We start from the raw sequence: 25373 nt of genomic DNA, 5'->3' as shown, positions 1-25373 counted from the left end.
TTAGAAATGAACTCTGCCCCTCTTGTATTGCAAACTTTGTGCTGAGTACTGGAGATTGTCCATTCTCAAGAAGCTTCCATTCTGTGGGGGGTGGGGGGGCATTAAAATATGAATGCTGACAATACCAAGAACTAAGAGCTCTGATAAGAAATGATGTTTAAAATCTATAACAAGTGGTTCATATGACACCAAACAATCAAGAATGTCTCCCACCGTAAAACCTGATTTGTGTGTCCAGAGATGTGCAGCCTGGAAATCCTGGCTAGGTTGGAGATGGCAGGTAGAATGCTGGGGAGCACATGGGCGGGGCCTGCAGCTAGGGCTGGGGAGGGAAAGACCTCTGGGAAATCTTCCCAATGGGTCGGGCACTCCAGTGAGTTTTTTAAGGGATGGGTCGGATCTAAGCAAAGACATTGTGGGGAAAAGGATACATGAAAATAGAGGGGGTTGGAATTATGTGGAGAAAGGAGAAAGTGTTTTCATTATTTTGTTGTTCATTCTCACAGGACATATCACTGTCATTGACCTGAAATATTTTTTGTTTTTTTTCCCCCTCTTCACATATACCCCTTCAATCCCCACTTATAACAGCTCTCTTACTGTGCTCAGAACTGTAATTTGTCAGTTCTAAGCTTCATTTACCTCTTTTCTGATAGACCCTGCTCTTCGTGGCCTACCTTTAACTGCAAAGAGAGGTCATAAATGATTTTGAAAGAGATATATAAACATATAAATCTATGAGTATATAATGTGCATAGATTTTGTGGTTAGGAAAGCTTTTTTTTACTGGCCACTTTCTAACTTAATTTTAAATGGAAAGAGTTCAAATCAAGTTGTTGCATCAGGTGAAAAAATATTAAGGTATCCATATTAAAAAAGGAAAATATGAAAGAAAATTAAAGATAAAATCAAGACTAGAAATTAGTAAAATGGATAAAAGTGGCAAACATTTTCCAGATTAAATTGCCTATCATGAAAAATTTGAAGGAAATACATAATCATTTAAATGAGTTTGCATTATAATTTTTCTCTTTGTGCATCTATTTAGATTCTCTAGCTTATACAGGGTGATTCTTTGGCTGGTGGTCCTGGTTGCTCAAGACCTGAGTTGAGTCAGCTGTTATTGAGTGGGCAGCTATAGTTGATGGCCTCTTAGCTGGTCTTGGTGTTTTGTTTTGTTTGTTTGTTTTAAGGAAATATGGAATACTAGCCTTTGTTATATTCTTTTCTGATGACATTATTCTTGTCCTTTGCTTCCAGGCATTTAGAGAAGAAATTGCACCAATCAACTTAAAAGTTAAAACAGTGAATGATTTATCCAGTCAGTTGTCTCCACTTGACCTGCACCCATCTCTAAAGATGTCTCGCCAGTTGGATGACCTTAATATGCGATGGAAACTTTTTCAGGTGTCAGCTGATTCCTCTTCATAATGCAGGCTTACATTTTGGTCTTTAAGCCCTACCTCTCTGTTCTACCACCTGTGATCCTTTTCTCTTTCTTTATGGGTTGCATTCTATAATGGATTTCTAACCTGTGATGACATCAGTTGTCTTTCAGTATCTTGAACCCAAAGGCCTCATTTATTTATGAATATAGATTTTAATGTAATTTTATGATGTTCTCTTCATATGATATTTTTAGAAAATTGCAAAAGGTCAAATAAATCACAGTAATTGAAACCTATAGTAGGTCACAGAACATTTTTTCCATAATGGCTCATAAAGGAGTCATTTTTCTTACTTTAATCATGTTTTCTTTTTTTTTTTCTTTTGAAAAGTTAAGAAAGTCCCCATCCTTCTTCTTCCTCTGCCTGGTATTTAGGTATCTTGCTCATTTTTTCCAGCTAGCATACTTTACTGTAGTGGTGTTTACCTTTAGCCCTTAGATCTTAGTTGCTCTAATGCAGTTGTTCTAATGACTAGGCCTAGCTTGTGCATCTCAGATTTAAAAAAGCCAAACCAAGAAGAGTCCTCCTGAGTGTTAACTAAGTATCAGCATTTGCAAGTCACCACATGTGCCAGTCAGTAGTTTTTGGCTCAGTCTTTGTGGAGCTTTGTCACATTTAGTGGCCAGTTTCTAGGAGTCATAGTAATCATTTTTTCCCCCTGAAAAGTAGTGGGATAGTTTAAGTGGAAGATTGAAAAAATAATTCTTACTAATCTTTCTCTATATTTTGTACCTAAAATGATGTGATATATAACAAGATAAATATGTAATTTTGAGGTAGCACATAAAAAAATCATTTTATTTTAAAGGTATAATATTTTATAGCATGATAGGTCCTGAATTAATTCAAATGTTGAACCACCCAATGGTTTATATATTTTCTTCATGAAATTGAAGAGGTAATAAATGAGTATATAGGGTTAGACAGTCTTTTCTGTCTTTGAAAAGACTATTTTAAAAAAAAAGAAAAGAATATTAATAATCTGGGATTAGTAAAGCAGGATCTGTTACACTCATACATGTTTTTCTAGTGAGGAGAACACAGAAGCACTTGATTTGTACTCCTTATTTCTTCTGCTCCCTTTCTCTAATTCATTATCTTCATGTAGGTCTTCCTGTGGTCCATCTTGATTCCCTTCCCACTCTGCTTCTGTTATTACTATCTGCAGAGATTGGAAGTCAGGGAATACGTTATGCATGAAAAAGGTTGCGTATTCTTTCATCCTGAGCCTGGTAACCACTCGAGCTCAGATGTTAGCTGCTGATTGAACAAGAGGCGCACAATTTATGCTGGCAGACAACAGTGTTAAATTTCAAGAGCAGCATCTTGTGTTCTCCTCTGGAATATAAAAGTGTGGTGTTTGAATGCTTTTTGGCCATAACAAAGTACCTGCTAATGTAATTTAAATAGCTAACCAGGAGAAACTAGAGGTGCCCAGTGAGCCAGAGACACACGTTCCATTTAAAGGCATCTGAGGGCTTCCCTGGTGGCGCAGTGGTTGAGAGTCCGCCTGCCGATGCAGGGGACACAGGTTCGTGACCCGGTCCGGGAGGATCCCACATGCCGCGGAGCGGCTGGGCCCGTGAGCCATGGCCGCTGAGCCTGCGCGTCCGGAGCCTGTCCTCCACAACGGGAGAGGCCACAACAGTGAGAGGCCTGTGTACCGCAAAAAAAACAAAAAAACAAAAATAAAGGCAGCTGAAAATAAGATTGGCAATCTAAGCGAAACACCTGACTAGCATTACTAGACAAAGACCAGGAAAAGGAAACGGAAATGTCAGTAAGGCTGCGTGCAATTGTTATTGATTTGCAATTAGTTTCTCAGGGTACCAACTCTGCATTTTCAAAATATAGAGAGCTAAGAATGTGGTTAAAAAATATATAGAGTATATTATTCAGCTGGCATCTACTTGAATACTTCCAAATCAAGATGATGGACATGAATTTGGAGGAAAATAAGACATTCCATATTCATATGTCCTTTCACTTTCCATCTCTATCTGTTTATCTATCTATCTGTCTATCTGTCTTCATCATCACTATCATCTATCTATTCATCTGTTTTTTCCCTTGGAGTATTTTAGACTTCTTTTTCATTTGCTCCCCATAACGCTTTTTTACCACTTTCCTTACAAAAGAGAGGTGAGTAGCCACTGACCCCATGACCACATCCTGACTTTAGATACTTTAGAATGTTACTGCTTTTGAATTAAGTGTAGAATAACTTAACTTGCCTTGACTAATAACAATCTATGCCTTGACTAAGGCATAGATTCTGGCATCAGATGGGCTGGGTATGAATACTAGCATTGCCACATACTAACTTTATGTCCTTGGACACCTCTTTCTATCTCAATATATTCATCTCTAAAACAATGATAATAATGAGTAATACCCAATATGATTTTTGTGAGGGTTAAAAGAATTAATTCATTTAAACTACTTGGAAGAGTACCTGGCACTATTTACTGTTACTTGATGTCAGAAGGAGTCTATTTTCATACCAATATTTTGATTCCAGATACAAAGGAGTCTGTACCAGCAATCATATCTTGGGCAGTAGCATCATTTATTATAATACTTAACTCAAGGATATTATTAAGGTTATTGTTTTGAAATCAAATTATTTCTTGTGTGTGTATGTGCAGGTTTCTGTGGACGATCACCTGAAACAGCTTCAGGAAGCCCATAGAGATTTTGGACCATCCTCCCAGCATTTTCTCTCTAGTAAGTACCCAATAAACTTGACTGATCTCATTAATTGAATGAATCAGCATATTATTTCACTCTCACTCAAGAAGCTATATTCTTTGCTATAAATATATTTATCAGATGAATATATAAAAGAAGATATCAACATCAGTGACAAGATTGCTTATTGGTTATTGTTTCTATAATCTGGTCGTGGTAAGTCTTTGAAGTGAAGCAAAAAATTAATTCATCTTAGCTAGGGTTTTTCACTGGACCATCTGTTATAATATCTAAATAGTATCATATCATTGCTATGCCATATGCAAAGATTATGAACTTTTTCACAACAAAGAAATCATTTTTATATTTTAAAATTTTAAATTAATTTCCCTCCTTAAAAAGTACATATTTGTTTAAAATGCACCTGGAGCTTTAAAAAGTAAAAAATTTAAAAAAAAAATTACTTCCCACAAATCTTTGAGAAGATTTTGGTTTATTAGGCTCACTGCAATCATACTTGGCTTTTCTTCTGGTTAAGTATTGCAGATTTAGCCAAACCCGCATATGTAGATTTTTAGGCAGTAGTCTCCAACTGAAATGTTTCATTTTAGGGACTGTTCATGAGATCTTAAATAAGTAATTTGAGCTCCTACTTTATCACTCACTGCTAAGGAAAGTGAAGAATGTAGAATTCAGAGTCACCCAGATTGAGATTAAAATATTAATTCTGCCTTTTACCAGGCCTGTGAATCCCTGAAAGTTAATTTCTTTATCTTAAAATTACTATAATAGTACTTATTTCCTCTGATTGCCTTGAGGTTTAAATAAGAAAACGGATCAAGTTACACAAAGCACCTAACACAGTTCTTCGCACAAATGCTTTCACTAAATGTTCATTCCTTTCCTTTCCTTTTCTCTGGCAAACATATGTAAGCAAGCACTTTGTTTAATTCAATTTAAGTGAAGGTTGAAACTTAATGCAAAGCTTATTTTCCCAATTATGGTACCTTTGTATCTATAGCCATAGAGAAAACTGAAGTAATAATATCGTGTCTTCTAACTAAATTGCTTACATTTATATTTTCTCTTAATCTTTGTCATGGTTGGTAATCTGCTTTACCTCAATTCAAGGTCAGGCTTTTCTTACTCTCACAATTTCAAGAATCCTCATCAGTCATTTCCTGACTTTGCTGTCCTATGCCTCTCTAGTGCTCAAACTAGCGCTCACTAGTGTTTCTCTCGCTCTCTGCCCCCCCGCGCTCTCACACACACACACCTGTTTCACACACCTGAGCTCTTAGGTAGCCTATCTTAGAGTGATGTTTAGTCCTTCCTGGAATGTACTGTCTACCTGGGTGCCAGGATGCATTTCCATTGGGATACTATCAATGTTGATGAAATAAATGGGCTTGCAGAATACTCATTAGGTATGAATTAACTCCAGATTGCTTACACTTAATTTTATAGAATGTAAAGCTATATGCTAAGACCAAATTAAAGAGAAATTTAACAAGTAATTGAGATTCTATAGTTCTAAGGCATATGTATTCATTAGTATTGATGAAACTGAACACTTTCACCTAACAACCATTCTTTCATAATAAAAATCAAACTCTTGTTCATTAGGAAATGAAACTTGTAAAACGTGAAACTCAATCACATTGCCTTTCATTGCCTAGCACTGGCAGTCCAAGGAGGTCAAAGTTATTCAAATCAAAACAATTATTAAAATGAATGGAGACGTGTAAACAAAATCCCAATTAATAAATTTAATAATTGTTATCCATTGCTGCTCAGAATCTTTGGCTTTATTATATTTCTTGGATTTTAGCCATGGTTATAAAAGGAGGCTGTTTAGTTAGGCACAAAATAAAAACTGACCTATTAGCCTGGTGCCAGTGCTGAAACGAGGTTGGCTCTAATGAGAAATTTAATATACCTAGTTCCACATTTTCATCCGCTGTTTATACTTTCATGGACATAGTTGGAGAAGGGAATGCTCATACTTTATAAAGAGAGGAAGACTTGTTGAATAGAAATATTGCTGAACTAATGGTCAGAAATCCTAAAATCACGTCTTGGCTCAGCCATTTATTTATTGGGCAAGTAATTTCACCTCTAATATTTAGTTCCTCATAGTTGCCTTCCTTATCAATAGATGTATTTGAAAATGCTTTGCAAAGTTTAGAATGCTACACATTAGTAAGATAGTATTATGATACCATATTCAGGAAAGAAAAATTGGTGACAACTGGTTATATGAGAATCTAGTAATATTTGCAAAGTTTTATTTAAATTTGCTTATTAGTTCATTTACCAAAATTCCTTAATAGTTCTAGATACATATGTACAATTCTTCTTAATAAGTCTTAAAATAATTGGTTTAATGTAGGAAAAGAATATTTTTATTAAAAAGGAGAAAATGGATTTGTGAAAAGTTAGTACCTCAATAAAACAAAACATAAAATCTCAATCATAGTGATGTCTAGTGTAAAAGTAGGGAACTATATTTTCTGTGCATTTCAGGTGAAAATAAGTATTTGGAATTCTTCTATCTAGATAATTGCCTTGGTTCTTTACAACCCTTTGGCTATGTTTATTTTAATTTTCCCTTTTGAAAATTCATATAATTGAGTTTCTTTAACTGCCAGTTGTCCTAAATAGTTATTCCTGTGACTATGAAGCAAAGTGAAGAGTGTTATTAATGATCTGGAAAATTCAGTCTTAAGAAATCTAGTTTACAATCTGGGTATACCAGGTAAAATTAATTTTGGTTTTAGCTTAATCAAAGTATATACAGAGTACAATTTCCAGATAGCACTAAATTTTAATTTTTGATTGTTGTAAACAATAAAACTTGATATTTAAAAATATTTGTATCAACAGATTCAATTAGAGCTGGCATTAGAAATTGAGACTGTATTGTTTCTTTCCTTGCTTCAAATGAATCTTTAAAGCTACTCTTTGTTTGGCCTAGCAGATTTCATAATTATAGGAATCCAGCAGTTCTCATTGAATTTGCTGTAAAACGTGTTCAGTTGTTTTGCATTAAGACATAAGGCTTTTGGGCTAGCAGCGTTTCCAATAACCTCCCTTTGTTTCTTCAGCTTCAGTCCAGCTGCCATGGCAAAGATCCATTTCACATAATAAAGTGCCCTATTACATCAAGTAAGTTGATTTTAATTCTCCTTTACGATACCAAGAAAATAAAGTTATGTTGATAACTTAAGAGGCTTTAAGTTATCAACAGTTGTTAAGTGTCAAAGTTATGAAGTAACTTTAAAAAATGGATTTCAGTCCTATTCTATGAAGGAAATTATATATCTATGTTTATAAAGATATAAAGAATATATATTTAATATTTGAAAGAAATTACTTTAAAACTCGGAGTGATATTTGTAATTCATTAGGTGAGGCTATAGGTATATTTAGCTGATATTTTTATAAAGCAGGTATTAAAATATTTGGGGAAAATGACAAAATTCCTAAATATTCTTGACATAATGATGTTTCTCAAACTGGATTGATTCTAAGCCATTTTTGTGTCTCCCAGAAAATGCATTTAAAAAGTACTTGTACTCTTCTCATTTTAATCCACCAAAAAGAAAGTATTTTGTCATTAAAAAGTTCAATATTTTCAAGTTCTTTTAGACTTACGGAAATTATCTGCAACATTAGGTTTATTATCCAGCATTTTTGTTGTCAACTTGACAGTTTCTCCTTTTTTACATAGTAAGTTTCTCCTTATTATGTAACATTTTATAAATTTTGTATAATTTACATAAGGTCTGCATAGGATTTGATCCTTGGCTTAGTCTGTGTGTTGTCATTGGCAGAATGATAAAATTCATCTTGTGAGATCCCTTGAGATGTAAATTATTGATTTACAATGTGATAAAGGTGATAAGAGTTGTAGTTGGATCTATTTTATGTATAAGTTGAACGGTGGCCTAGTTATGAAAAGAATGTTCACTGTAATCAGGAGTCAGCGCTGTTTCAGATTAGTCCTGTGACCTCACATGAGTCAAGTGAATATCTCTGGGCCAAGTTTCCTTTATATCCTTTCTAAAATGGCATGTGGTATCTCCACAATCCATGCCAACACTAATAATCTGGTCTTCCAGTATCCCTCTTTGTGTGTGAAATCAAAATGTTTAGAAATAGTATTTTCCTATGAAGTTTTTATTGTGGTCTGAAATGTATCCTCAGATTTAAAAAAATAAATAATTTTGCCAGAATACATAATAAATATAATAAGCAATATATGTTACATTGTCTTAAGAGAATTTAGTACTTTTATCAGTGTATAATCTACCATGTACTGAGTTGTGATAAATTTAGGTATAAGGTAGCAAAGCAGTTGATTAGTATCAAATTGGTGCAGGCACGCAGGGAAAGAAGTCAGAGGCTCGGCAAATTGACGTCTTTATTAAGAAAAGATGTGATCATCTGATCCAAATTTAAAGCATTTTAATTTATATTCTACATAATAATAACAGTTATAGTATTAGAGAGTTTCAGTTTGCTGGGTGAATATTGACTTGAATATTACAGGTTTTGGTATAAATCTGATGTGCTGCAATAGGCAGAATCTGGCCATACAAAGATGCCCACATCCTGACCCTTGGATATGAATAGGTTAGGTTATATGAAGTTGCAGACGGGGGTATGAGCCAGGGAATGCAGACAGCCTCTAGAAGCTGGAAAAAGCAAGGAAAAAGGATGTGCTCTTGGAACCTCCAGAAAGAAACACAGCCCTGCAAACCTTGTTTTTAGCTCAGGGAGACATTTATTTTGTGGTAATTTGTTACAGCAGCAATAGAAAACTAATATATGTATTATACAAAATCTAGAAGTCCATGCAAATTAATCAAATTAATTAATTAACTGAATTGACCTAGACTTCTGTATCATCTGATTTTTAAAAAATGTAAATTGGATCCAGGAGGCATATTTTTGTTCTTACTAGGTAAAGAAAATACTAAATTCGGGAATTCCCTGGCGGTCCAGTGCTTAGGACTCCTTGCCATCACTGTGGAGGGCGCGGGTTTGATCCCTGTTTGGGGAACTAAAATCCCACAAGCTGTGTGGTATGGCCAAAAAAAAAGAAAAACAAATTTTAAATCTGTTGCTTGATTATGTTTATGCAATGGTTATCTATTTGATTTGGCACTTTAAAAAATCCATCTGTCATTTCAGCATTACTATTAAAAGGAATTTCTATATGTCCAGGTTGGTTATATGTGACTGAGAATTACATTGTCTAAGTTAGAATTTCACTAATTCAGTGTTTTTATAATTTTGAGAGGATCTAGCAGAATTGTATCCTTGCTCAGTCTACAAGGTTCATATGGGGCAGACAGGTAGAGTGAAAGCTGGTTTATCTGGCATCTTATTGGCTAGAGCACTATAATCAGCATTTCAAAATATATATAATACATTGATGACCAATATTTTTAATGTAACCTATAGGATTGTAGCATCCTGAAATATTTTCAACATCATTAGCGAAAGACTGGATTTTCTTAAATATTTTAAAATTTTAGTGTTAAATGCCTTAGGATTGTCAAATATTTAGAAATCTGCCCATGTATATAGAGTGAATTCTCTTATTTTTAGAAAACTTGTTTAACCAGATTCTTTCATTATTTGCTCTGTTGTGTAACCTAACAGTTTATTTCCTCATAAAGAAGGAACATCAGTCACTAGAGAGAAGATTATACAGGCCAGTATTTCCAGATGAAAAATCATTATGAAAACAAAATTTAATTCCCAAATAAATTAATAAGCAAGTAAATGATGAATGAAAAGGCTTTTAATATACACTTCCCTTTGCATGGCTGCACGAGTAAGTAGAAGAAAAATGTTAGAAACAAATTTCGCATGATTGTCATGCAACTAGAGTTTCCTGGAGCATAGTAGGATGTATTAATTTGGCCAACAAAAAAATAATCTTCAGGTAGAAATATTAGATATTTTCAATATTTAAGTATATAGTTTTATATACTCTAATGCCAGAATATAGCAAGAAAGATAGCAGAGAATGGGAAGGACAAATTGTTTTTATTTTGTATTTTAATTTTATAGGATAGTTAAAACATACTTGGATGGCTCCCCAATGTACTTCTTTCTCTCTAGGTAATTCATTAGTAATATTTTGAGGTGTACTGCCATGGCTCCATGGCTCATTTGTTTCTAGAAATGATACAATATAGATCTGAACCGTAAGAGTCTATGTAGTGTAAATCCCTCTATGATAATATCTTAAGTTGAAACTCATATCTTTAAATGATATTTGCTGCATCTAAGGTAGACTTTCCAAAGCTGATCTAATTATTTTTCTTTTCTAGTATAGTCCAATGACAGCTCATTGTTCCATAAATTTAAGAAAATTTGAAATGGCTCTTGCTGCCTTCACAATGTACAAAAGTCTACCGTAAAAGCATGATCTCTTTCTCTGTAAATTTTTGGTCATGTGTTGTGCTTTCTACAGGTTGTTCATTTCCTCAACTAAAACTTAACATCCAGGGAGTTTCAGGTGTGAAGGGAATGATGAATAAAAGCCTTGGGTTGAATTTTCTTTTCTTTTCTTTTAAAATTTCATTTATTTTTTGGCTGCGTGGGTCTTCATTGCTGCGCGCGGGCTTGTTCTAGTTGCGGCGAGCGTGGGCTACTCTTTGTTGCGGTGCGTGGGTTTCTCATTGCGGTGGCTTCTCTTGTTGCGGAGCACGGGCTCTAGGCGCGCGGGCTTCAGTAGTTGTGGCACATGGGCTCTAGAGCGCAGGCTCAGTAGTTGTGGCACGTGGGCTCTAGAGCGCAGGCTCAGTAGTTGTGGCGCACGGGCTTAGTTGCTCCGCGGCATGTGGGATCTTCCTGGACCAGGGCTTGAACCCGTGTCCCCTGCATCGGCAGGCGGATTCTTAACCACTGTGCCACCAGGGAAGTCGGGTTGAATTTTCTTAATATGTCATATTAGTCATATAAAACTCATTGCTTCTCTTTTTGATCCAAAAATAATAATAAAAATAATAATAATAAATAGTCATAGTGGTCATTGTAATAAATTAGATGTTTTGAATATTCATTTGCCAGCTACTGTGCTAATCCTGTGCAGGGGTTATCTCTTTTAATCCTCACCGTAGCCTAGTGAAGTACAGGTAACTATCATTACCCCCATTTATAGGCAAGGCTTAGGTAATAAGAACACACACAGCTTGCTTGAGATCACATAGCCAGGAAATCTAAGAGCTGGCATTCAAACCCAGGGACTGACTCCAGTGCCTGAACCCTTGACCACTATGCACCTACTGCCTCCTGTTCTCTTTGTTAGAGGAGGTAGAGGACAGAAATTTTTAGTCCCATGGAAAATTTGGGTGGGATAAAGGATTATATTTAGGAAAGTGCAGTCAGGTGGAGAAAGTATGAGCAGACATCCTTTCTTTCACACTATAGACGGGTTACCATGTACTGTGCACCTGCCATGTGCCAACACTTAAGTGCAGAGCCGTCTAAGAGCAAGACCATGCTTTCTCCAGCACCGCACACTGCCTTTTCGGTAGGATTCACGATAAGCTAATCCCTGGAGGCCAAATATATGATTAAGGAAGTTTCACGCTGTGGTCTGATGATGGACAAAGGTGCTTTTCTATCGATAGCTAATGTCATTCTCCACAGTCCTGCCAGTGGGATCATGACAGGAGTTCTGGGGTGGGAGAACAAACTGTCAGGTCCTCCTCTACCTTTGCTCATTCACAAGGTCTGGAGTTTTCTGGCACTGGGGATATTTCCATCTGAGAGGAGTCCGGCCAACAAAGCTTTCTTATAGGTCCCCTTACAGGGGCTTTTAGCATAGCTGACTCTACCTTAGTCAGCCTGTTAGTAAGCCATCCTGCTTCGTAGAATTTAGTAAAGGATAATTAGGAAATATGGTTTTCCTCTCTCCCTCTACAGTGTCTTCTCTAAACCCCAAGTGCGTGACTTTGTCTTGGTACAAATGATGATTCTCCTCACGTTCACAGCTCACCAGTTCTGTAGCTTTGTTTTTCCCACTAGAATCTGAAGTACAAAGCTTAATTCTTTATAATGCAGTCACACACACCCAGCTTTAACATGAACACTTTAGTTATCTCTGATTATATAGATAATACCTATCACATTCTCTACAACTGACATTCCTCAATATTACAGTGTATTAACCAGAATGAACTAATGTATATCTACAAATACCACTACCTTGCAGTCTCTACCTGGTTCTAACTCCCCCTTATGAATAGGTCTAAGCCAAGATTTCCCTCAATTTATTACATCTCTTTTATATTTCCTTTTCTGTCCTTGTGTTCATTATGGGTAATCCTGCAGCATTGTTTTAGAACCCTGTCGTGCCTCCCGAGGGTACACTCTATTGCCCTAATCCATCAGTTGCTAGAAAAAAAAATGTAGTTTATAGTTATAAATGAAATCTTGGCGAGCAAGTAGTTGTTCTTTATAGCAGTCATGCAATTTATTTGCATAAACTGCATATACTTGTCTCATGTATGCACAGTCTAAAGGAGAGAATTCATGCTTATTTCTTTAGAGGCACTGCGAACCCTGCTTAGATGATGTAGGTGAAATATTTCTTCCCTAAATAAGAGCAGAGAGGAGTGGCAGCAATAGGAAATTCAAATATCCAGCCTCACTGGAAAATCAAAGCTAGCAAAGGTATAGGTATAACAACACCAAAAGAGAAATTAACATAAAGCATTTTATCTTTAAGTGTTAAGGAAACTCATCCCAAAACAAAATAAATCCATAACAAAGATATTTCTAATAATGGAAGATAGTTCTCTCTGAAAGGCTTCCTATAGCAGCCTTCATCACTCTCCTCTTCCTTAATCATGATGGGAGAGGGCATCTTTTCGGTTCCAGAATTTTAAGTGGAGAAGTCTTGGGACACAGTTTGAGTCTCTTTCCAGAAATGGGTCTTGTGTTTTTGGTTTTAATGATAAATGAATAAATGAAATAGAAATATAAGAGAATGTACTGGAGAGTCTGTGTTACCAAGAAATGGTCTGTGACTTTATTTTTATTGAAAATAAATGTTTAAAACTCACTGGGCCAACTCTGCTGATGAGGAGGTAAGAATGAAATTGCTTTATGAAAGAATGTAAGCACCTTGGGATCACTCAACCTTCTGGAGCTGGAGGCAGCTTCAGTCAAAAGAGGAGTAGACCTTGGCTAACTAGAAAACTAAGCAGGAGACCGCCTGCTGCGCAGCAGCCCCAAATGGGCAACTACTAGAGTATTTACCGGTGTCCTAGTTTGTTGAGGTAATTTAGGTGGAGTTGACACTGTCTTAGAAATACATTGACTAGTTCAGGACTTAAGAAGGTACCATCTTTCCTGCCATTCATCCATACGTTGCTGGTGCCAGAGTTATTATAACTATGAAGTAGAATTTTGGCTTGGAATCTTCTAGATTACTCAGTTACATTGAATTATAACAGCACTATCAGCCTTACTACACAGTGTGATTTTTAGAGTCAGGGATGCAATTAATAAAGGTCTACCATATGGTACAGGAAAGATCACTGAGGGGTCATTAAGGGAAGGAAAAATAAAAGATATCTGTACTTGAATTTGTACTGATTAAATTTTTAAATAGTCATTACAATTAGCAACAGTACAGACGTAATAATGTGAAAATTGTGAAATAAATAGAATATCTTTTCCTGTACTGATTATTAGCTGAAATGATACAGTAGAAGATTCAATACAGCTCTATAGAAAAAATTAGAATTAATTTCTCATTTAAAAATATATGTGAAAGAGATAAAGTAGTTAAATTAAAGAAAACTAAATGATATAAATTCAGCTTTGAAAACAAACTTTAAGGATACAATGATAAACTGAACTCTGGGGTTAACACCCCCAGGCAGGAGTGTACAGGGCTCCCCAGTGCAACAACAGTCGACCTGCAGGAGTGTTGGTTGATGGTCTGATTCTCCCTAGTTTGAGGGTTTAAAGAGACAGGAGGGTAGAGTTGGGTGGGATTGGGACTCCCTCTGAGTTCTGGGTCCATGTAGAGATATTACCAGAGGAGAGGCTCCCCAGCATTTATTAAGTGTTTATTCTTCCAGACAGTCTTCCAGTGCCTTCAAAACAAGTGTCACCTGAATCTCCTCTCACACCCAGGCATATCCATTTTGGTCGTTAATCCTACTACTTTATTTAAAAACAAACTCAAACAAACCTTGTCTTGTTCTATCATTCATGCCTGGGGTATTGACACTTGTATTTTGGGGTGTGCTGTAGCCTGTGTTTCTTTATAGCCCTTTACATGATTGTATCTTTGAAATAGATACAATTTCTATTTTGTATCCTACATGTGAAATAATTTTAAGTACATTGTTAAAAAGCAAAATTCAACTGAGTAAATTTAAAGATCTCATTGGCTTTATTCAACGATCTATGAATTGGACAGAAGCCCATCTGGTAAAGAGAAAGGAGCTTCAAGGAATTGTACAAAATGAAAGGCTTTTGTAGCAACTGGGGGGCTGAGGCTGATAACAAAAAGGTTATTAGCAAAATAAAAGAAAGGACTGGTTCAGGCCACGTCATCTTCTTTTGTGGGAAAGGGAATGCAATAGTCTTCTTATATAGATTCCCTCACTAGTGATAACCAGGACATTCCTGACTGATTGGTTCATTCCACACCTAGGAGAGGCTGAAACTGCAGTGAGGTTAGGTATTAAGTCTCAGTGGGGTGTAGCACAAGTGACTCCATTTTGGGCTTCTTGTTTCTTTTTAACAGCAATTTTATAATTGAATCCAACAGATTTAGAATTATCCATTGTTTACAATTTAGTCTTCCTGATTTGTGTCTTCATTATGATGACAAACTAATGGCATTTTCTTAAGGAAGATGTTGTGCTTTTATGATATCCGTTGTCAAGTGGGATCATCTATCTTATTTGGATCTTGAACAGAAGGGTTGTTTTTTTTTCTTGAAATGTTGACATTCAAACTTTAAGTAAGTTTTCCCTTAGATTTATTCTTATGTTTCCAAAAGTATAACCTTGGATTTTCTGCCTTTAAAAGACTAGAGAATGGTAAAAAGTGTTTGTGAGGGTTCAAGAAGTTACATATAACCTGAGGAACATATACGTTTACCCTCACACAGCATCCTCATGTGCTACCCCTGTCCCCTCCCCAGAGGCCCCTCAACCCTAGTCACACACACAAACACACAAGCACACACACACAGAGAAAGAATCAATATTACTGATAGGAGTATTCCATATTCTTCATATATTCATGCATGATGAAACCAAGATTGAGGGGATTAAAGATTCCAAAATGTTACCTCTTAGGTCTTTAAAAAGATATTACTCAGATAAATGACATCACATCAGGTTGCCAGAATGTGTTTTCAGTCTTTATGCTTTAGTCACCTGAATGTGAATTTGATGGCTTGGGAGCCCTGCTTGATTCCTATATATAACTTGTATAAGTATATGTAAAGAGGGTGTTCAAAGAGCCTACATTTCGCCTGTGTCAACTTCATTCTGGAGATTCTATTTTTTACACAGCACCTCTCAGCTTCTATTATACTGTGTAACTTACTTGTGAAGTTTATTGTCTCTTCCTATTTCCCCCCACTTGTGAGGAGAGGTCTAGCGAGCTGAAGACAGATAAGCAGGCATTCCACTTGACAACATGGAGTTTACTGATAATTTTGACAGGACCAGTTTGGGTGGAGGAGTGAGGTTAGAAATCAAATAGAAGTGGGTTGAGTCCTGAATGGGACATGAGGATGTGGACTATTCATTTGAGAATTTTGTCTGTAAAGAAGAGAAAAGGGGTGCTAGCTAGCAGGAAATATAGATGCAAGATAGGGGGTGTGTTGGTGTCGGGGGGTGGGGAGAGAGAGAGAGAGAGATATTAAGGATGGCAGACCCTTCAACATCTACATTCTGAGGCTAGTCTTGTTGAGATTAGTGGATTAACTGCTCAAGAGTTGTTTAGAAATCTTTGGGAAGAACCTTGGATAGGACAGGAGATCGCTCCTCATTTTAAAAAGGGGGGAAAAGACAATCTGGCAGATGGAGGGAAGTTTATTGATTTAGTGGTGGGAAGATGAAGGAATTCTAGTCTGATGGTTTTTAGTTTTTACAATGAAGTGTGAGTACCAGTTAAATGATACTTAGGCAGGCCGGGAAACGTACTTAGGTTTGGGGAAAGAAATGGCTGTAGTAAAGTAAATTGTTGTTTTGGTCTCTGGAGGCACATTTATTAGGGAATGTAGTTCATTTGCTAGCACTTGGACGTTTGAGGTTTGAAGTCAAATACTTACAGTAAAATCAGTCTGTCTGTTGAGTGATTTTCTCCAGCTGTATAGGCAAGTAATTGAGCTGATCCATGCTTGGGTTTTGCCAGGAGTGAGAGAAGCAAGAGAGATGAGGTTGTTTGTAATGATTATAATGATGGACCTCAGACTCAAATTTAGACAGATTCATCAGAAATATTTAAAAACCCCAATCGTGCAAGTATACTTCCATATTAAGAACTCAGGCTTTAAATCAGACCATCTGTGTTCAGATTCCGTTTCCACTATTTACTAACTGTGACCTTGAGCAGGTTATCTAAGTTTGTCCTAGTTTCCTTCATTTGTAAAGTGGGGATAATACTGGCACCAAACTCAGAATTGTTGTTTGGATTTGAGGTTACACATAGAAAGAGTTTAGAAGAGTACCTGGTACAAATTGAGCACTCATATAATAGACCATTACTGTAATTAATGTTATACAGCCTCACCTAGTGTGTTCTCTTTCACTATGTACAGCAAAGAAGAAATATTTCTCTTTCTGTGATTGTCTTATCCAGAGCATTATACCTATTCTTTTTTCTCACACTTGTATTTTTAATTCACTCACTCACCTACAATTTTTTTCACTATACACCTTTAAAATTGGAATGGAATGATAAATGGCAAAACCCACAAAATCCAGTTTCAAACATAAAATTGCATAGATAAGTAACAAGTAAGTGTGTCTGGCAAAGTGTCAGTTTTTGGATAACCAGGATCCCATCTCAACATCTTTTAATGAAAAAAATGAGACCCCTCTAATGAGAACAAATGCAACCCCTCTAATGAGAACAAATGCGTGTAAAAAGTACCTTCCCCAGAGCAGTCTTTGCCCAGACATTAGTATCTTATCAATGTTACATGTAAATTGCTGTTGGTTCATTGTCTTATATACTGGGCAGTGTTGTGACACAACATTCTTTGTGTTCTATTCACTGGTGTACAATCTTATTTGTGTTTAACTTTCTGTGGCTTGTGAGAATACATTATGAATAATAATAATAGGTAGAAGCATATGCTACTTATTATTAACCTTACTGGTTTAATATTTCCTCAAAGTCCATAAACTTTAGGGTCATGTGTTATCCCAACTGGGACACTTAAGAGTACAGGGGCACTTTAATAATTATATGTGACAACAGGTATAAACCAGAACTGTCCCAGGTGTTGAAGGATAATTTTAAAAATTAGGTAATGGAGATCTAATGCACAGCACAGTGATTTATAGACACCAATGTTGTATGATAAACTTCAACGTTGCTAAGAGACTAGACCTTAAATGTTCTTACCACAAAAAAGGAAATGATGATTATGTGATGTGATAGAGGTGTTAGCTAATGCTGCAGTGGTGATCGTATTGCAATATACAAATATATCAAACCAACATGTTGTACGCCTTAAACTTACACAATGTTATATGCCAATTGTATCTCAATTAAAAATAAAAATTTTAATAAAATTTAAACTAAGTAATAGCTTGACTTGTACACATATAAAAAGAGCATGTGTCAAAGATTTCATTCAACTCACTAATTAATAAGGGAATGGGTAAGAAGTTATAACAGGTTCCAAGGAGAATACTAAGTACTAGTCTTCATAGTCAAGTTAGGGATGCTAAAATGAATTAAGGATGGATGCAAAGCTGACAACTTGGTCAGTAGCCATCAGGACAATAATCAGTTGCATTTGAGTGGACACAATTTGCATTTCTGTGGACGAAATACCATTTGCATTACTATCATCAGTTTTCTTCATTTTGCAGAGTTTAAAATAGCCCGAAGATAATCTCAGCTACACAGGTGTATCACTCACTAATTTCTGGCCCACATCAAAGGCGCCACCATTTTTCCCCGCGCAAGCAAAACTGGTCTGGCTGGGCACCCTAGTTAGTTATATGTTACATATTCTCTCTGTTGTTTGCCTCGTATGATTTGGACTTAACTCCTAATTGATGCTTGATTAGATTTTTAATTTTTCGTTTTATTCTTGGACAGATTCCTGTGTCTGTTCCCTCTTACAAAGAGGATCTTTAGTAACAAAGTTGCAACTTTATTTTATAATTTATCAAGCTGTACAATATTAAGTTCTACTCCTCTTTCATATTTGAGATTGGCCAGAACCTAAACTGTTGTTATTTTGGGGGGAAAAATGCTTCTTTTATTCTGTTTTGGTTGCCTCCTCTGGGAGAACTGGAAGCATTTTGGCAGGATGAGCTGACCAATCTGCAGCTGTTCAAATACTTTGAGCCTTTGGATTGAGTGTGGATTTTGCTTTAAAACCCTCCCCCAACTTAAAAATAAGAAAGAGTGAAAGAAAGAAAATCCAACAGCCAACTGCATCTACTACTTTTTTTTTTTAACTGCTATTTGGTAAGCTGCAGTTGTACTTTTGTAAGGAGAGGCTGTGTTTATTTTCAGCGTTGGCAGTTCTGCCTAATGAATCAACTGGTATTGAATTCACAAAGGGAGGTGCCATTTCCCTCCTTCCATCTGTTTGCCAAATGTGTGTGTTCCCTCAGCTCCTAGTGGTGGTTTCACTAAAAAGAGCCATTAGCAAGCGGGTGTTCTCATTGAATTCTCAGTCCTCTGTCTGACTGCTTGGTGGTGTTTGTCCCTTGTGGTACCATAGAGGTTGTTTGCCAAAGCACAACACTTGTGATTCTAGAGAGAGTGTACTTATATTTGTTGTTTCAGTATAAAGTTTGGCTCTGCATTCCTCATAGTTTTAGTTTGGTTCTTGAGCCTTGGTTTGGTCCTTGAGCCTAGTTTGGTCCTTCACGATGGGATGTCTATCTCTGAGCAGTAGTGTTGCCATGGGGATTGAAATTACTCCAGAGAAGAGACAAGAGATCAAGTGAATACTTGTAGGCTGTCTTAAAACTGGGAGCCTGTGATGAATTTCTTTCGATTATACTGTATTTTCAGCAAATCCTTCTTTAATTCTTTTTTTTCTTCTTTAATTCTTATTAATAGTAGGGAGGAGGTTGTTTTATTAGCAAAATTTGGAGATGTCTTTTCTATTTTTATTTTGTACTTTCATTCATGTATTAGGAGCCTTTTAGGTCAGTACTTCTCAAACTTGAATGTGCATATGAATCACTTGAGATTTTGATGAGATGAAGATTCTGGTTCCGTAGAGTTAGGGGTCTGAGATTCTGCATTTCTGTCAAGCTTTGGGCCACACTATGAACAGTAAAAATATCAGGGCACACAGCTTTGGTGCTTTCTCTGTGGTCTCTGGAGCAATTTAGATAGTCAAAGGGTAGAATGATGATTTCGTTGGTGTTCGGTAGCAAAATATTTGGAAATATTTGCCTTCGCGTTGGTGTCAGGAACCCGGTAGAGGAATCAGACAACTTTCCAACTCTTGCAGAGACAGACCTTCACATTGAACATATGTTATTTTGTTTGAGATTTTGGAATTTCCAGGACATTTTACATACCTAATTTCAAATCTAAACTTGAAGTGTTTTTCAAAGCAAATTATGAGTTGTTTCGGGGTTCTGCTACCTGTGTACAGTAACATCGATTATGTTCTATTTGCAGTTACATGCCCCACTTCTTGATATATTACATAGGTTTTTAACATTAATTTCCCTGAAATTTGATTGTATGAATATTTTAATATCACTGTCTCTTGTGTACTGTGCAATTTCACTTAGCTTACTAAACAGTTTTATAAAAACTGAGTGTCATCCAAGAAGTCTTTGGAGCACTATTAAATGTTATTACTCTATTCTGACCTACATAGTGGACAGTAAACTATTTTTAAATAAGGCCACTGACCCACTGAAGAGCTGTTCACACACACACACACACACACACACACACACACACACACACACACACACACACACAAAGAAGGAACCTAATGTAAGCACTACATTGATCTGTATTATTACCCTTACCTTATTCCCAAAAACTTCTAATTAGTTTTGGAATTTACAGAAAAAGAGAAAGTATAAAATCTTGCTTCTAAAGTGAAGGATAAGTATCATGAAGAAAACTGTTTCAATACCTATAAAAAATACTGGTTAACCAGGGGAGCCTGAGAGCTGAGAGAGGAGTGTGAAGTTAACATGACAAAAGAGAAACACATATGTGAGGGGAGTGGAGAATCCAGAAACTCATGAAGACCACATCAGGGAGGAGAAACAATTTTTTTTCTCTACCCTCTTAGGTTCAATTTCTGGTGGCCTCAGAATTAAACTGACAAAAGGCAAATTAGCAAGAGAAAAGAGTTTATTTATGGATGCAATCTGCATACAGTGATGAGTAACTCAAAAAGGAGGTTGGAATTTGGGGTTTATATATTCAATTTAGTAGGGGAAAGGAATTGGGGAGAAAAGGCTCCTCTGAGAAGAACCAGTAGGTTTCTTTAGGAAAGATATGTGTTTCTTTAGGAGAACAAACATGAGATAAGAAAGTTTGTGATAATGTTTGTTTGTGCAGGTGCTAGTGGTTTTTCTCTCTTCTTCATAGCCCTGAAACTCTCCTGAGAGGATTTATGGTAGCCTCATTTCCAAGAAGATGATACTTTTAAGTCAGATAAAGGAAGCTCTGACAAGGCTTCTTTCTGCATTTGTTGACTCTCAGATGCCTTCAGCTTAAGATAAGCTTTGTACCAACTCTAGGTTTCTGAGTGAGTCCCCACGGGGGAAAAGGGCACATTTACACTGAAGAAAGAAAGACTCAAGGTTAAAGAGGGGGAAGACTCAATAGATTGTGAGGTGGAGATGTTATTCACAGTTAAACTATTTCTCTGTTCTTTAGAAATCTGATTAGGACTTCTAAAGTTTAGCAACTCTTCAGAGCACTTCTGCTCTCAGAGGACTTATGCTGAATGAGAATCTATATCTACCGAACATGAGTAGAATTATTCTGGAGCCTACACTGATCTGGCTACATCAAGGCTGAGGCTCCAGGGTCCATGACAGTCACATTTTATATCTAGGTTTTAATCTTTAGTTGTAATACTTTTTGAAATAATTAAAGCAAATTATTTCATGTATAGTTTCATGATATAATTGCTCAAATAAAAATCTTTTGTTTCATGTTAAGTTATATTAAAATGACATTAGAATGCAAATTGCGTACTGGTAAACTTTGGAAAAAACATTTAACGTTACATATTCTCTTAAAAATATATTGTTTCTGAAAACCAAAAAAAAAAAATCTATTGTTTCAAATATTAAGTAATAACTGGGCATCAGGTTTCTGACTGATCCATGGGGGATAATTTTGCATGTATTCTTAAAAATTTGAAGAAAAATCCTATTTGCATATTTTCTGTGTGACAGTTATTATTTTATACATTCTTTTATTTAAATATATTACTATTTTTTTCCAGTCATCAAACACAGACAACCTCTTGGGATCATCCTAAAATGACTGAACTCTTTCAATCTCTTGGTGAGTGTTATTTTAGTTAATAGTAATGAATTAACCTAAACAACTGAGAGTTGTATATTCTTAAATGGACACTAGTCACCATCTTTCCTTACATGGCATGTTATGTTTAAAGGATCATGTCATGGGCATGTGAAAGCAGTTGAATTTCTAAGGGCAATGCAATAAACAGATTTTACCTTTCTTCTTAAGAGAATGCAGGGTTTGAAATGGTGTGAGCCAAAGAAGGTTGATTTTAAAAGGAGTGTAATTTGTTTTCCCTCTCTCATATTGAGTCATCTTAAACTTCAGCTGTGAGTGAAAACAAAAACAATTAGAGTACAGCAGCCTCTAATCCACTGCTTTAAATTTGCTTTTCACTCACTTTTTATTTAGTAAATATTATCAAATTAGCTTGCCTAGTTTCATTTTGTCTAAGTTGTCATTAAAAGCTAAATTCATTTTAATATAAAAATGCATGAAAACACGTGAGATGAGAATTATGACCTTGTAGATTTCTAGTAGAATGTGACTTTGAACTGATTATTTAGCTGCTTCCCTTAGGTCATTCCAGTGGCTTTGAAAGAGTTTTCTTTTGCGGGGAGCCAAGGTGCTGCTGGAGAGGGAGAGTGGCACCCCAAAGCTCTCATGCCCACTCCCATTTCAGCAAGGAGGGGGCACTCCTTTTTATCTCTTTAAATATCAGGCTTCTGTGTGAGCTTCTGTTTGGGTAGGTGAGGACAGCTGCAAAGGTTGATCAAGCAAGAGAAAAGCCACTGGATTGTTTAGTTGGTAAAACGAAGGGGCCAATGTCGATGATTTCTGAGTTTTCTTCTAACTCTTCTAGTCTCTCATACGGATACTCTGTCTTTAAGGAGACAGAGGAAGAAATTCCAGTGTCTCTTCTTTCTCAACTTGATGCTAAATCTTTAAGATTTTTTAAAAATGAGGATAAAATTGACATATAACATTATATTAGTTTCAGGTGTACAACGTAATTATTCGATATTTGTATGTATGTGAAATGATCACCACAGTTAAGTCTAATTAACATCCATCATCAAACATAGTTACATACTTTTTTTTCTTGTGATGAGAACTTTTAAGATCTACTCTTTTAGCAACTTTTAAATATACAATACAATATTATTAACTGGAGTTAATCTATTGTTTCTAAAGATTTGAGTATTGATTATAGTATAATTTTAACCAGATTGATAAAAGGGCAGAAGAAGCAAATAGATCAGGACAGAAGGAGCAGAGAAATAAGACTAGCTTTGTGAGTAGTGAGATGGACAGCCTAGTTGACAGAAAACTGATTGTCCTTGGGGAAAATGCCCTGGAGGAGGATCCCTCTTAGTAGAGAAGGCAGGACCCTCGGCCTACAGTGAGATGAACTTATTAGGCCATGGAAAGTCAACAGGCTGTGTTTCCTTTTCCTCATTTCCCTCCGTTTCCTTTTGGAAAATGCTTTCTTGAAATCTGTGTAGCACTGCTTTGGAAAGTATCTCACCATGGTGCTAATGAACATTTAATTATTTTCTTAAATGTTGTAGATTTTAGGAATAGACCTTTTCATGTGAATAGACATAATACTTTTCCATCACTGAAGTAAACAAATATATTCTTGCCATTCAATGTAAGTTAAATCATAAGCATGCTTTTGAATGTGTTACATTTTCCATTTCAGCTGACCTGAATAATGTACGTTTCTCTGCCTACCGTACAGCCATCAAAATCCGAAGACTACAAAAAGCACTATGTTGTGAGTTTTTTCTGCCAAAGTTAATCACTCTGTTATTTGGATTGCCTTTCTTGTTGTTTTTTTTTTTTTTTTAAGACAAAGATAAATGAAGAGGGTGATGTGTTTGTGGAGTTAATCTGATTTTCAGTATACCTCACTCAAGGAGTTGGCTGTGTTTCTGTGAATGCTTTATTATTCGCCCCATCAGCATGCGTGCAGTAGTAAAACCAATGAACATACGCCATTCTCAGTTGGAGAACGAAATTAACCAAAATACAGGAGTCACATTAAAATCTTTTTCAAAAATTATGCTGCCACCCAATTTAAAAGGATTAAATCAAGGAATCAAAGTAGTAGATCATTGCCTTTTTAGTACTTTGGATTCATTTGGAAGTGTAGGATTCCAAACAGTTTGATTCAATGCAATCATATAATAAAGAGACACTGAAAAATGGCATTCCTGATTCAAATTTGAACTGGTACCTAGAATATTAGATAAAGGGCTCTGTGTTCATTTAAACATGTCTCGAGACATTTAATGTTATCAACATGAACTTTAACCTGTAGAGAGTATGTTCAGAGTGATAGTCTGTGATAGTTTTACTAAAGGATTATTCCTTTCCCCATAACCTAAATTTAAGTATATATATGAATGCTTGTAATAGAGTATAGATTTAAGCTGTCTGGATTCTATTTGTGGTTGCAGTTTTAGTGATCGAGTCTACTCGGAGAACATTTAGGCTTTGTCAGGTAGTTAATATGGAAAGTAACATTTGCCGATACATGTACAACAGCATAATTTGAATAATTCCAAATTGTCTTGTTTGCTGCCTTTTGTTAACAGTTGTTGTACGTCTAGGCTGTTCAGTGAAGCTTTGCAGAATACCCTTAGAAAAATGATATATTAAGGTTAAAAACCTGCTCTGTAAGTCAGTAGAAAGTAGAAATACATTTTAAGCTGGTTACATGAGGAGAGCTGAGGAAAGAGAAGGGTAGAATCATTCCGAGAAAATATAGTAACGCAAAGCTTTAGAATAAGAAAAACAAGCTACGTGTGGAAGAGCTGTCTGAAGGGCTGAAAAACACCTCCAGATTAGGCGGTGGACGAGAGGCTGAGATGGCCTGGAAGCCCGTAATCCTTGGAGCCCCAGAGATCATTGGCAGGTTGTAGTGGTCACAGCAAGTATGGCAGAATGACCAGTCTCAAAATATAAAGCCAGCACACTCTGGCTAGTGATCTGTATGTTGAGCCCTAAGGGAATAGGAAGTGAATTAGGAGCACTCAGAAGGGATTTCAGTGAGCTCAGTCCGGCCAGGGTGACAGCAGTTTTGAAAGAGGCTCAGCTGCCATGTCCAGAATCCAGCTGACAGACCTGGAAGGGCTTCTCAGGCCTGATGAGCTATAAAATGAGGACAAATGACTCAGCCACAAAATCTCCATTGATGGGAGACTGCTTTGTATCACTGTGAACATGGGCCCAGTTTTTAGGAATACTTCTGGGCAGATGAACATATTAACACATTTGCTGCTTTCTTCTGTGGGTTCTTCTGAGTCCTAAAGAAAAAACTCCGGGGCTTCCCTGGTGGCGCAGTGGTTGCGCGTCCGCCTGCCAATGCAGGGGAACCGGGTTCGCGCCCCGGTCTGGGAAGATCCCACATGCCGCGGAGCGGCTGGGCTCGTGAGCCATGGCCGCTGAGCCTGCGCGTCCGGAGCCTGTGCTCCGCAACGGGAGAGGCCACAACAGAGGAAGGCCCAC

At 36.5% G+C, this 25373-nt stretch overlaps 1 protein-coding gene across 10 annotated transcripts in view; it reads left to right on the top strand.

The window, feature by feature from the left end:
• The window catches only part of UTRN (utrophin), a 517905-nt gene that overhangs the window by 417950 nt on the left and 74582 nt on the right, over positions 1-25373 (top strand). For all 10 annotated transcript variants that reach the window (XM_055087454.1, XM_024122697.3, XM_024122701.3 and 7 more), the window contains 5 exons: positions 1261-1407; positions 4097-4175; positions 7247-7307; positions 21835-21896; positions 23563-23637. In XM_055087454.1, the coding sequence (XP_054943429.1) occupies positions 1261-1407; positions 4097-4175; positions 7247-7307; positions 21835-21896; positions 23563-23637 (424 nt within the window). The remainder of the gene's footprint in view (positions 1-1260; positions 1408-4096; positions 4176-7246; positions 7308-21834; positions 21897-23562; positions 23638-25373) is intronic.

Source organism: Physeter macrocephalus, chromosome 10 (genome assembly GCF_002837175.3).
Source record: "Physeter macrocephalus isolate SW-GA chromosome 10, ASM283717v5, whole genome shotgun sequence".
NCBI lineage: Eukaryota > Metazoa > Chordata > Mammalia > Artiodactyla > Physeteridae > Physeter > Physeter macrocephalus.
This window is presented reverse-complemented; position numbering and strand designations above follow the sequence as displayed.